Consider the following 12,457-nt stretch of genomic DNA (forward strand, 5'->3'; position numbering starts at 1 on the left):
AAGGAACAACAGGCAAATTGTTTTTTTCTACAAGAGACACACTCAGAGATAACAGATGAAAAATTTTGGAAACAGCAATGGGGAGATGAAATACTTTTCTCTCATGGAACATCTCACTCTGCTGGAGTGATGGTGCTTTTCAATAAATTTCCAGGAAAGGTAATTGGACACAAAAGTGACACAGATGGACATTGGCTTATAATGGTAATAGAGATGCATGATCAAAAATATATTCTACTCTGTGTGTATGGCTACAACAACAAAACAATTAACGGGGTCATGATGGCATATCTAAGTTCGCTCATAAATGACTGGAAAGTTACTTTTATGACAGAGAAAGTGGTAATGGGTGGTGATTTTAACATAGCTCCTGATTCATGGCTTGATCGTAAACCTTATAGAGGTCAGCAACCTGAATATGACGATATTTTAACTAATCTATTTTCATCAACACATACAATGGATTATTGGAGAATCTCAAACCCCACATCTGTAAAATACACTTGGACTAACTCTGCAGATAACAATATGCGTTCAAGATTAGATTATTGGTTAATTTCTCAGATGATAGCTAAAGATGTTTTAAAATGTGAAATTTCCGTATCCCCCCTAACAGACCACTGCATGATTGAACTATCATTAAAAATAATTCAACAACCCAAATCATCAGAAAATACCGGGAAATTAAATAATAGTTTACTACTTAATGACGAATTCTGTAGACAAGTTAAAATTCTCCTTCAGAACATAAATAGACTTGACATGTCGCATATGAACAAATGGGAGTGGTTCAAATTTGAACTGAAACAGTTAGCGATTGGTACAGGGAAAAAAATTTCACAAGCAAGAAAACAGAAACAAAAAGAAATCTTTTTTAAAATAAATGAGATTAGTGGAAAAACTGACACAACAACAGAGGAAAAGGCTGAATTGAATGCTCTTCAAGTTAAACTAGATGACATGTATAAAGAAAAAGCTAATGGAGCGTTTATAAGATCAAGAGCAAGATGGTTAGAACTTGGAGAAAAAAATACATCATACTTCTATAGATTAGAAAAACAGAGGCAGAGCAAAAAGAGAATAAATAGATTGAAGAAAAATGATACCATTATTGACGACCAAAAACAGATAAACATTGAAATAAGAGACTTTTATAACAACCTGTATAAATCCAATTTCCAAAAAGAAGACTGCGACATAATGTTTGAAACAATCAAAAACAACATAAAAATGCTAAATGAAGAAGAAAAAAAGATATTAGATAAAGACCTAACTATATCAGAAATGGAAACCGCACTAAAGCAGATGAAAAATGGGAAGTCACCAGGAATAGACGGCATAACTTCAGAATTTTATAAACACTTTTGGAATGACATTAAAGATCTGATATACAAAGCTTTTCTGGAATGTAATGATAAAGGATGCTTATCCCCCACAATGAAAACTGGGCTTATAACTTTATTACCCAAACCTAATAAGGACTTACTGAACCTAAATAACTGGAGACCCATAACTCTTTTGTGCAATGACTACAAATTATTAGCTCTTGCATATTCAAATCGACTCAAAAATGTAGTGGCAAAACTAGTTGATGAGGTTCAATCAGCCTTTATAAAAGGCAGACATATCCATAATAATGTGAGGTTAATATTAGATTTGATAGATTATCAGTCGCTCATAAATTCTGAAAGTCTCATTCTTTTCATTGACTTTTTCAAAGCTTTCGATTCCATAGAACACCCTTTTCTGACTCAGACACTAAAAAAATTTGGATTTGGGGAAAAGTTTTGTAAAGTGATAAATATGTTGTATAAAGACATAGTCAGTTATGTTTCTCTAAACCCAGGAATGACACCTAGAATAGATATTTCCCGTGGGATCAGACAAGGTTGTCCAATATCACCAAAACTTTTCATTTTATGCACACAGATGTTGGCTTATTTGGTTGTAAATAACTCAGAATTCAAAGGTATTAACATTTTTGGTTATGAATTTCGCATTAGTCAATTTGCAGATGATACAGTTTTCTTTTTAAAGGATAAAACAGTAGTTTGCAAAGCTTTGAACATTATCTCTGTCTTTTCAAAAGCATCTGGATTAAATATAAATTTACAGAAAAGCGAAATACTGCCACTATATCCATGTACAGATACACAAATAATGTCCATTCCTGTTAAGTCGGAAGTCAAATATCTAGGCATAAAGTTAATAAAAGAGACAAAAATAAGGGAGGAAGAAAATATGAATGAAAAAATAGAAAAAATGAAAAAACAATTGAATCTTTGGCTAATGAGAGATCTATCCATTTTTGGTCGTAATTTGTTATCGAAATCTGAAGGGATATCAAAATTGGTTTATCCATGTAGCTCAATATATGTTTCTCCAAAAAACATTAAAAAGGCAAATTCTATAATATATAACTTTATATGGAGAAACAAAACACATTATGTTAGAAAATCACAACTGGTTAAAGATTATAAAAAAGGAGGCTTGAAAACTCTGGATTTTGAATCAATGGTAGGAGTTTTAAAAATCAACTGGATAAAAGCTTTCATGTCACAAACAGACTCCATCTGGTTTCATATCCCAAAAAATATTTTTAAAAAAGTGGGAGGATTGGATTTCGTACTGAAATGTGATTTTGAAATTGGGAAGCTGCCTGTCAAATTATCTGAATTCCATAAACAGATTCTACATTTTTGGAAATTGATTTTTTCCCATAATTTTACCCCGCATCACTCCACACTGTGGAATAACAGAACCATAATGATAAACAGAAAAACCATATTTAAACCAGTTTGGTTTGATAAAAGAGTGATATTTGTTACAGATCTAATGGATGAGCATGGAAATTTCTTACATTTTAACGCTTTTAAAGTAAAATTTGGTATCCACTGTTCATATATAGAATTTAACAAAGTATGCAGAGCAGTGCCTGCTGCTCTGCTGCACTTGATACGGTGCACACTCTCTCAATCAAATATGCAAGTTGTGTTGCCAGAATTAAAAATTGATCAATTGCTTATTGGAGATAAAAAATGTAACAACCATTTTATCGGGACAGCCTTTAAATGTAGAACCTTTCATAATTTTACTGGACGGACAAAAATTTGAATAATTAATGAATCAGGCAACAAAGGAAAGTATTTCACATATTTAAAATGGCCCATTCCACCAAAAGTAAAAGAAGTACAATTTAAAATTTTAAATAGTTATTACCCAACAGCAGAAAATCTTAAGAAGAGATTTGGATTTGAAGTTGATGACTGTGTTTTTTGCCAAAAAGAACCTGAAACTATTGAACACCTCTTCTTTTTGTGTAGTGTCACAAATCATTTTTGGCAGAACCTGCACATTTGGTTAAGTACAAAAATAGAGAATATAACACCTTTTGATATGAAACAAATATTGGCATACAAAAACGACATTGCAAAGGATATAGCTAACATGGTCAATATTGTCATGAGTATGGGAAGATATCATATACATGTATGTAAATGGAAAAATCAAAAACCTTCAATTATATGTTTTAAAAACGAACTCAAAATCTTCTTTGTATCTTTATCTTTGTTAGCCGACAAATATGGACATATACAAAAACTTTGTAATGATATGTCACAGTTTCTTTGCTTTGACTGAAATTAGCATGATGTAAGGAATGTCTCATTGCTTAAATGGATCCGTCTGTTAATTATTGACTTTAAATCCTACATGTCATATGTATAATCTTGGGGATTGGTCATGTATACTTCCAATAATGTTATTGTAAATGCCTGTAAATTTATTTCTTCTTTTTTATTTTTTATAGTGTCTTTATGTTTATTTATTTCTCTTCCTTTGCCTTGCACAAAATAAGTTGATCTCCTGTATATAACTATTTACTGTTTCTGTTAAAATGCAAAGTGGAGATTCCTACTTGAGCTGTAACTAATTTGTGATCAATAAAGTAAAAAAAAAAAAAAAAAAAAAAGGTCTATGGGTAGCACCATAGACATAATATAAGAGTAGACGCGTCATTGGGTGGGTTCTGCCTATGCTGCGATGCGTCAGAGCGTCCGCCATCTTAAATGTGGCAAATCTGCAGTTACTCAGTCACTTAAACAGCATCAGAGGGACTTTAATCTCTGAATATACTTTGTATTCGTAGTATTTTTTTTGTAATATTACAAGTTTATTTTCGTATCCTTTTAGCTTCATTCTCCTGAATTTATTCTCCTAAAGAATAAAAATATTTAAAATAATCTAACCTGGCCCTATTGCTCCAGGAGTGAAATAATTCTGCAAACTGTGATTATTCTGGAAATGTTCCCCCTTAATCATAACATTATCACTTTTGTTTTTGTTTGTTTATTTTTACTTTATTGACCTAGGACTTTTTTCCTCATATTATTAATTTTACCTCTTTAATACTCACCCAAAAAGTCTGTTCCTAAAGGTTCACATGTGACGCGGTTTTATGAAATAATGAAGACCACAATGTTTAGATTTAACAAATTGATCCTTATGTTCATAACACATACACACACAAATATATATATATATATATATATATATATATATATATATATATATATATATATATATATATATATATATATGTGTGTGTGTGTGTGTGTGTGTGTGTGTCTGTGTGTGTCTGTGTGTGAATTTATTGCAGCACAGGAATGAGCCATCTTCTCTGATCCACGTTCACAATAACAGAACTCAACTTTTTTCTGCCACATACAATATGGCGGTGACGTTGACGTGCGAACCTGCGCCCTATGACGCGTCTACGTATATATGTCTGTGGGTAGCACGATCCGTACCATCAGCTCATTTGCACAAGCGCGAACAGAATAACTTCCGGGTTGCCAAAAACATAATGTAATTACGAAACTGAAAATACTTATTTCTATACTTAAATCATTAAATAATGCTAAACTATATCGTAAATAAAATATTGAAGACTTTTCTGAAAGAAATTGATACGTTTTACATTCTCTCTATTGTATTGCTTGACGTCATTATCGGATATGCTCCAGCATCATCCAGTCCGGGAAGTTATCATTGCGTAACGTTTATCTGTATTGTCTGAATGCACTCTGTTAGTTTCATTGCTTGTTCAAACAGGACTGGAAAAAAATATTTCATCCTTAATTATACGGTGATGTTCATTATACAAATAATCTTGTTCTAAACATTTATTTTATTAGAAAGTTAAAATTATCGATTGAGATTTTAGCGCCCTCTGGTGTACACAAATCAAATAAATGATAAAAAAAACTTCAAAATTGTACTGTAAGAAATGGTTTATATATTTTTATTTCCCTAACCACAACTGGGAAACATTTTTGCTATTAAAAAAACAAAAAACAATGTATTTTTTAATGTATTTCTGTTGTTTAATTTTTAGAATATGCAATATTGCCGCAAATACAAACATATACAAAAAGAAACCCCTGCCTCGAAAAAATACAAAAGAAAAAAAAAGTAAGAAAAACGAAATATTTCCTACCGGAAGTTATTCTGTTCGCGCACGCGCAAATGAGCTGATGGTACGGATCGTGCTACCGGTACAGATCGGGTAGTGACAAGGAGTCGTGATTCGGGGGATGGTGGAGTGAAAGCTTTCCTCTCCTGTTTGTCCTAAAATAAAGTGTTAGCAGCAAAACCTCGGTCTGGTTCTTGGGTGTCATAACGGAACGATGCATTATTAACAGAAAAATGTGTTTAATTAGAAGAAATCTTCTTCTATGCTTCATTTTAAGATGAAAAAAATCTGCATTGTCCTGTATATGCGCATATGGCTTGTGGTTTGTGCTTTAATAGTTCTCGCAAATATGCTCAATAGGCTGAAATCATAGCCTCGTGAGACCATCCTGATCTCGCGAGCTTTCAAGGTTTCACTCGCAGATCAGTCTGGCTACTCTCCGTTAAAGAAAATTTGGAGCCGTTCACCAAACGAACGTCCAATCAGCGTTGGCTTTGAGGCGGGTTGAGGAGTGACGCAACGGGAAGCGCGTCAGTTCAGTCTAAACAACATGGCGGCTTCAGCCGATGAAACTAGCGTTAGCGTGGCTATCGAGCAAGTTTTATCGGAATTACAGAGTATTTCTTTGCTGAGCTAACGAGCCTTTACCTGCAGCAGCAAGAGTAGCTTGGCTTGTGGTTGTGTTTTCGTCCTCGCTCGTAACAGAGTGACGACGAATCTGATTGGTTCATTTGGCCCGTCTATCACTAATATAGGCCAATCAGCTAACCAGTATTTTCGCCCCTTCCCAAAATTACTTCAACGGAAGGTTTCCAGATGGATATGCGGAGCAAATCTATCTGGCAGAGCCAGGTTACTGAAATCAGGGGAACAGGTGAGACTAAGGTGAAAGTTAGTCATTAAAGAGGAGAGTAAGAGAGTGAGAGAGAAATTGGAGGCAACAGAGGAGATAATCGCAACGGATCCGGGAGAAGAAAACGGGCGAGAATCAGAAAATGTCTCTTCCTCTCTCCTGGCTTTACGTCGTTTACATCAGCAGAGGAAACATTTAATTCGGGCCGAAAGTTTTATTTACGAGATTAAATTGAGTCACTCGGTCTCTCTATGGATCGCGCTGCGCCTGCAAACAGTTAGTTAAAAGTCATGATGCCGTGACTTTGAACCGGTGACAAGCTCTGACGCGCATGACATGCATACCGCTGTCGTTACCGCTGCTCCTCAGGGGATTTCATGACTATGTTCATGCACAGATCTGTAATACATTTCATTGCGATTCAGACAGGCACAGACTGCACCGTGCAGTTCATTTTAAAGAGGCAGTTTTAGCGCATATTCAGACAGAAACGGGCTGGGGGAGCCGAGGTTTGTTGCCGTGGGCGTGTTTACCTGCTGAAGGTAACCGCTGTGAAACAATCAGAAATATTTCTCTGATTAATAACATCTTTATGGAGCGCTAGACTTATGGTTACTCTGTGCTGCTTCACCAGTTCTCTCTCTCTCGCTCGCTCGTCATCGGAAAAAAAATCAAACTGCTCCGTGTCTGTATTTTGCGCCGTGAAATTGTGTTACTCAGATTTAGAAGCGTTGTTACGACGTTTGAGTTGTAACCGCAAACGTTTATATATATATATATATATATATATATATATATATATATATATATATATATATATATATATATATATATATATATATAATAATCTTGGGGGTGCGTCAACCCGGCTGGGACATGGAAGGGGGTGCGCGGCTAAAAAAGTTTAGGAACCCCTGCTCTAAGGGAAGGGACAGGAGAGGAGAAGTAAGACCGTTGAGGCACAGAAACACAGAAAATATAATTCAGAAACAATGCAGAATTAATAAAAACAAAACTTATAAACAGATTAAGTGGTGTTTCAGGCTGCATCTGGTTAGCGGATCTATTTACTGATCCAACGTGCAGCCGTGACTGTTTCTGAATGAAGGCTTTATAGCTGGCAGCTGCTCTCCCCTCTTACCGGTACTGCAGCTTAAATTCTTTTAACAGTATGCAGTACCAGACTGTACTGGCTTACTTTAAAACCTGATTATTTTTACAGTAAGACTGGGATTTTTCTAGATTCAAACATCCTTGACAAAAATAAAACATTTAAAGAAAGATTTATTTTTTCTTCAGATCTTTTGCCCAGGTTTGTTTTTTTGTGTAGAAACATCTCTGTCTCATTGTGAACATGATGAGAAAAGGACAGTTTTCATTTTGAGGTACTGGTGAAGCATTTAATAACTTTATATTTCTTCCTGCCTCATTTCCAACATAATATGAATCTGTTATGATGTGAATATAAAAGTTATTAAATTTTTCTGTTTTGTTTATGTTTTAACATTCCAATTATGTTAAAAATAAACAAATAATATTAATAATAGTTGAAGTGGATTTGTTGTTTCCTCAGTCTGTTGTGATAAACACAGAAAAGCTCTCCTGTTGTTCTGTTTAGATGTTCTAGAGGAGGACATTGAAAACCTGAACTTTTAGTATGAAAACAGTCTGACTCACATCTCACTGTCAGACTGAAGGCATCACTCCATCCTGTTATCTGATGATCTCCTGTTGCCCTACATCTGTATTCTCCTCCATCAGACTCAGAGACTCTGGTGATGCTGTATTCACTGGATGATGGAGAGTTCCTGGAGGCTGATCTGCTTTCATGGCCTCCATTCATACGTCCACTGAGTTCCTCCACCTCCTTGGATCTGACATCTGAGGAGGATTTTCTCTCCCACGTACACATCAGGCCAGGAGGATTGCTGGATTACAGTCTTAGGTTTGGAAACTGTTTGAAATAAACAATTTTCAGTCAACAGTCTGTTAGAAAGTTTATTTTAAACAAAATGTATTGATTTTATTGCACTGATTAAAAACCAGTTCCAATGGGATACTCAGCTAAAATATTGTTTAATTCAAATAAAACTAGAGGGATTAAACCATCATTTTAATAAAAGACTAAAGAGAAAGTAGAAAAATTAGTGGAACATAAGTGGCATCAAAATGACAGATTGTAACAAACCCATTTTTTGTGGAATAGCAACATAAACCCAGGAAAAATTACAATAACCAAAAATCAGTGAACAGGATTCGAGACAGGACAAAAACTCTACAAACAAGTTTCATCAAATGGGGAAATGTGTGACTAAACTATTTTTTCTAATTGTCAACTAAAGGAAACATGCTGTGATTTAAACCAGTTCACAGTTTTTCAACCAGTTGACAAGTTTTTCAGTATGATGTCTGTAAATCTGTAAATGTCTATAAATCCTAAGTATGTAAATGTTTTTCTCAAAGACTTACAGAATAAGTTGTTGTTTTAAACCCTCTTTTAAATTCAATATGAAATTAAAGGAAAAACTGAAAAAAATGTTCCCCTATTGCTTCGATTTTCTTAATAATTCAGCTCTTATCAAGAAACTGTAATTCTCAAATTTTACACCAAAATCATTTAATAAGTCAAGAAAAGACATCAAACTCTTCATCATGAAATATTAATAGAACAGTAAAAGGTTTTCAGGAGAATAAGAAACACAGCGAACAACAATACAACTTATCTGATAAATAGATCAGAATTTAAAAATGTTTGCAGTTTTATTGCAGAATAAAGAACAAAACTCACCAGTTTCCTGAATGGTGACCTCTGTGCTGGTTTCAGTGTAGAAAGCTGGATCTCCTCTTCCTCCTCTGCAGCTGTACACACCTCCCTCTGAGACTCTGAGGACTCCATCTGGTTCCTTGGTTCTGATGAGCTGAGCTGGAGAAGACACTGACTCCTGTCTGAACCAGTCATACTTCCAGCCAGCAGAGCTGGACACAGAGCACCGTAGTGCTACACTGCCCACTGCTGGTATGATTGTTTTATCTGCTGTTAGCGTGGCTCTAGGTTTATCTGATGTTGAGGGAAACAGGAAAAACAAGTAAATCTTAAGAATTTCGTTTAGGAAAGCATTTTATTACCATAAATCCAACATTCAGCTGCTAAAACCCAACAAAAATAACCATTTCTGATCAAGCCTGAGAGGTTAGATTTACTATCATGTTTATGATATAGTAAATTAACAATAATGAACAACAATAATAATAATAGTTTTCAACCTCAGGCCACAACACTTCATAAATACCAGAAACACAAACACAGTCATCATCTGAACAGACTTTAATGTCCTGCACACCTTTACCATCATCTGGCTGCTTCCCTGGGATCACAGCAAAACGCTCTGATACTGTTTGAAATCCATGAATCATAATTTAGCCGTTTATCTGATGTCTGCTAGCATCATTTGATTCCCTTGTTTTTAAATATGACAGTGATTAAATATGTAACTATATCAGTATCAGTTCTGAAACATCCATATTATTGATCATTATTCAGTTTGAATTATTTCCCCTGTTTTTACAGTCTGAATAAAAGAGTAACACTCATTAATACCTCGTCACATAAGACTAATTTTGACTTTGAAGCATTTTGATACCAAATATCCAACATTCAGCAACTAAAACACGACAAAATTCCCTGGGATCAAAGAACAACGCTCTCTTTCTGTTGAAACACCATGAATTATAATTCAGCCGTTTAACTGATGTCCGCTAGCGTCACTTTATTTCATTGTTCGTAAATATGTAACTATTTCAGTAATCAGTGTTTAAACAATTTGATTGTTTTCCCTTATTTTACAGCCTGAATAAAAGAGTAACACTCATTAATACCTCGTCACATAAGACTAATTTTGACTCCAAAAGACGGTTTGTTGCTGCAAAGTGATGCTAAACCTGACTCAGTGTTTCTCTGTAGCTACAGAGTTCCTCTTGGTTCTCATCTCCTTGTCTCTAATTTCCTGTGAGAAAAATTAAACAGTTCCTCAAAATGTATTTTCTGATTATTTTTCTCTTCTTTCTACATTTCTCAAAAATGTCACAATTCAGCATAATTTCTATTATCTGACAGATAAATCATCAGAGAGCATCATGGAGGATCTTGGACCAGAACCACTTCCTGTTTTCCTGTGTAGTTTATGTTGATCAGTAAACTAAAGACAGAACATTTTCAGTCTGAATGGAAGACAGTCTGACTCACATAACACTGAAGGCAGTCTGAAGGCAGAGCTCCATTCTGTTTGCTCAGAGCCTCTTCTAGCCATACAGCTGTAGTCTCCACTGTAGGGTTCAGTAGCTGTGTTGATCCTGTATTCACTGGATGATGGAGAGTTTCTGTTGGCTGGGCTCCATTCATACGTCCACTGAGCTCCTCCACCTCCCTGGATCTCACATCTCAGAGTGACTGTCTCTCCTCTGAATATCTCAGACCAGTTGGGTTGCAGGATCACAGTCGGCTTAGAAACTACAATGAATAACATTTAATCAGAAGACTGACAGAAATGTACACTAAACAAAATAATAATTTTACCTCTTATGGTTCACTGTTAACATTTTCTCATGAAGATGTGATATGAACATAAAATATCTGATTTAATTTGTTTTCTTCTGAAAAAATAAGAAAGACATGAAACCGTTTTTTAAATGGAAGAGCAGAAAGTTATTCAAAAACTAGAAAACATCAGAAATTACACAAACCAATATTTGCCAGAAAGGAGTCACATTTGGTGCTAAGATAAACATTTTCTATCAGAACGCGGGACCGCTGTGTCCAAGACTGCAGCCTCTGCATGGAGATCCTGCTCCATCACTGAGTCACCTGGTGCCTCAGAAAAACAAGAGATTGGCACACGAGCAAATAAAGTTTGTTTTTCTGTACAGAGTTATTTGTTTGAACAAACAAAAAATATTATTTATATGAAAGAAATACTGTGAGTAAGAAATAAAAAAAGAACTCTCCATGTGGTTAAAATTAAATCGAACACCATTAAGTTTGAACTAAATTATTTGTATCAACAAACAAACATAATTTAAATAAAATAAATACTTTGAAAAAAAAACTAAAATAAGAACTGAACTATATATTTGTTTAAAACCTTTAAAATCAGACAAACAGCATCAAGTCTGAACTAAGAGAAAACAAAAGAATTTTAGTCATAATAACCTTCCATCTCCTGAATCTGTTTAGAAGACAAACAGGAACAAATGTTCTGCTTTAGGGCCTCATTAAATGGAGCTATAGTCACATAACCACTGGTTTACTGATGGTCTTTAGTGTAGATGGGACCAAAATACTTATTTTCATTAACTGAACACAACTTAAGTTGAACAGAATGAGTATATAGATAAAACAAAAACACAGATTAATCAAATAAAAAAGCTAAAATATAAATACTTACCAAAAATTAAAAATACTGCAGAAAACTTTTAAAACAACTTTTTCTAGGAGTTTCTTTCTTCAGATCTTTTCACAGGTTTGGTTTTCTGTGTAGAAACATTTCTGTCTCATTGTTAACATGATGAGAGAAGGACAGTTTTGGTTTTGAGGTACTGGAACAGGATTTAATCCATTTATATTTCTTCTTTCTCCATTTCCAATATAGCATTAAGCTGTTATGATGTGAATAGTGTGAAACTTTGTGAACTTTATTTGTTATTATAGCTTTCTGTTAATTTTACAATAGACCCATTATTATATATTTTTTCCAATCCTTTATTGAATAAACTAGGAATAGTTGTTGAAAACAAGACTGCCTTAGGACAAAACCTTTCACTAAACATACATTTTACATTTAGGATTCTGGTAACATTTTAACTGAGATATATAGTTATTCCAAATATCTAATAACAAATAGGGGATGTTAACTTTTTTGTAAATGCTGAACTCAGCCATGTTGTTTTTACATGATCAACTTGAAGTGAGCGCTCCTCTGCTTTAAGTTTCATATTATTTTGATTATAATGAAATTATTTATGATCAAAAAATGAACCAAGTTATAGATTTACTTCGGTGAATGTTGCTGTTCTGCACATCTAAATAAAGGTATTCATATTTTGTGAAGCCTTTAAGAAAAACCTGGTTAGAAATA

The 12,457-nt window shown here is 34.3% G+C and overlaps 1 protein-coding gene across 1 annotated transcript in view; it reads right to left on the bottom strand.

Moving 5' to 3' along the window:
* Nucleotides 1–12,457, bottom strand: part of LOC105923138 (Fc receptor-like protein 5) — a 121,229-nt gene that overhangs the window by 92,023 nt on the left and 16,749 nt on the right. Inside the window, exons 3-4 of the mRNA XM_036146305.1 lie at nt 10,570–10,833; nt 9,115–9,384 (exon numbers count right to left, since the gene is read on the bottom strand). Coding sequence (XP_036002198.1) covers nt 9,115–9,384; nt 10,570–10,833 — 534 coding nt within the window. The remainder of the gene's footprint in view (nt 1–9,114; nt 9,385–10,569; nt 10,834–12,457) is intronic.

The sequence above is a fragment of the Fundulus heteroclitus genome, chromosome 14 (assembly GCF_011125445.2).
Source record: "Fundulus heteroclitus isolate FHET01 chromosome 14, MU-UCD_Fhet_4.1, whole genome shotgun sequence".
NCBI classification, from domain to species: domain Eukaryota; kingdom Metazoa; phylum Chordata; class Actinopteri; order Cyprinodontiformes; family Fundulidae; genus Fundulus; species Fundulus heteroclitus.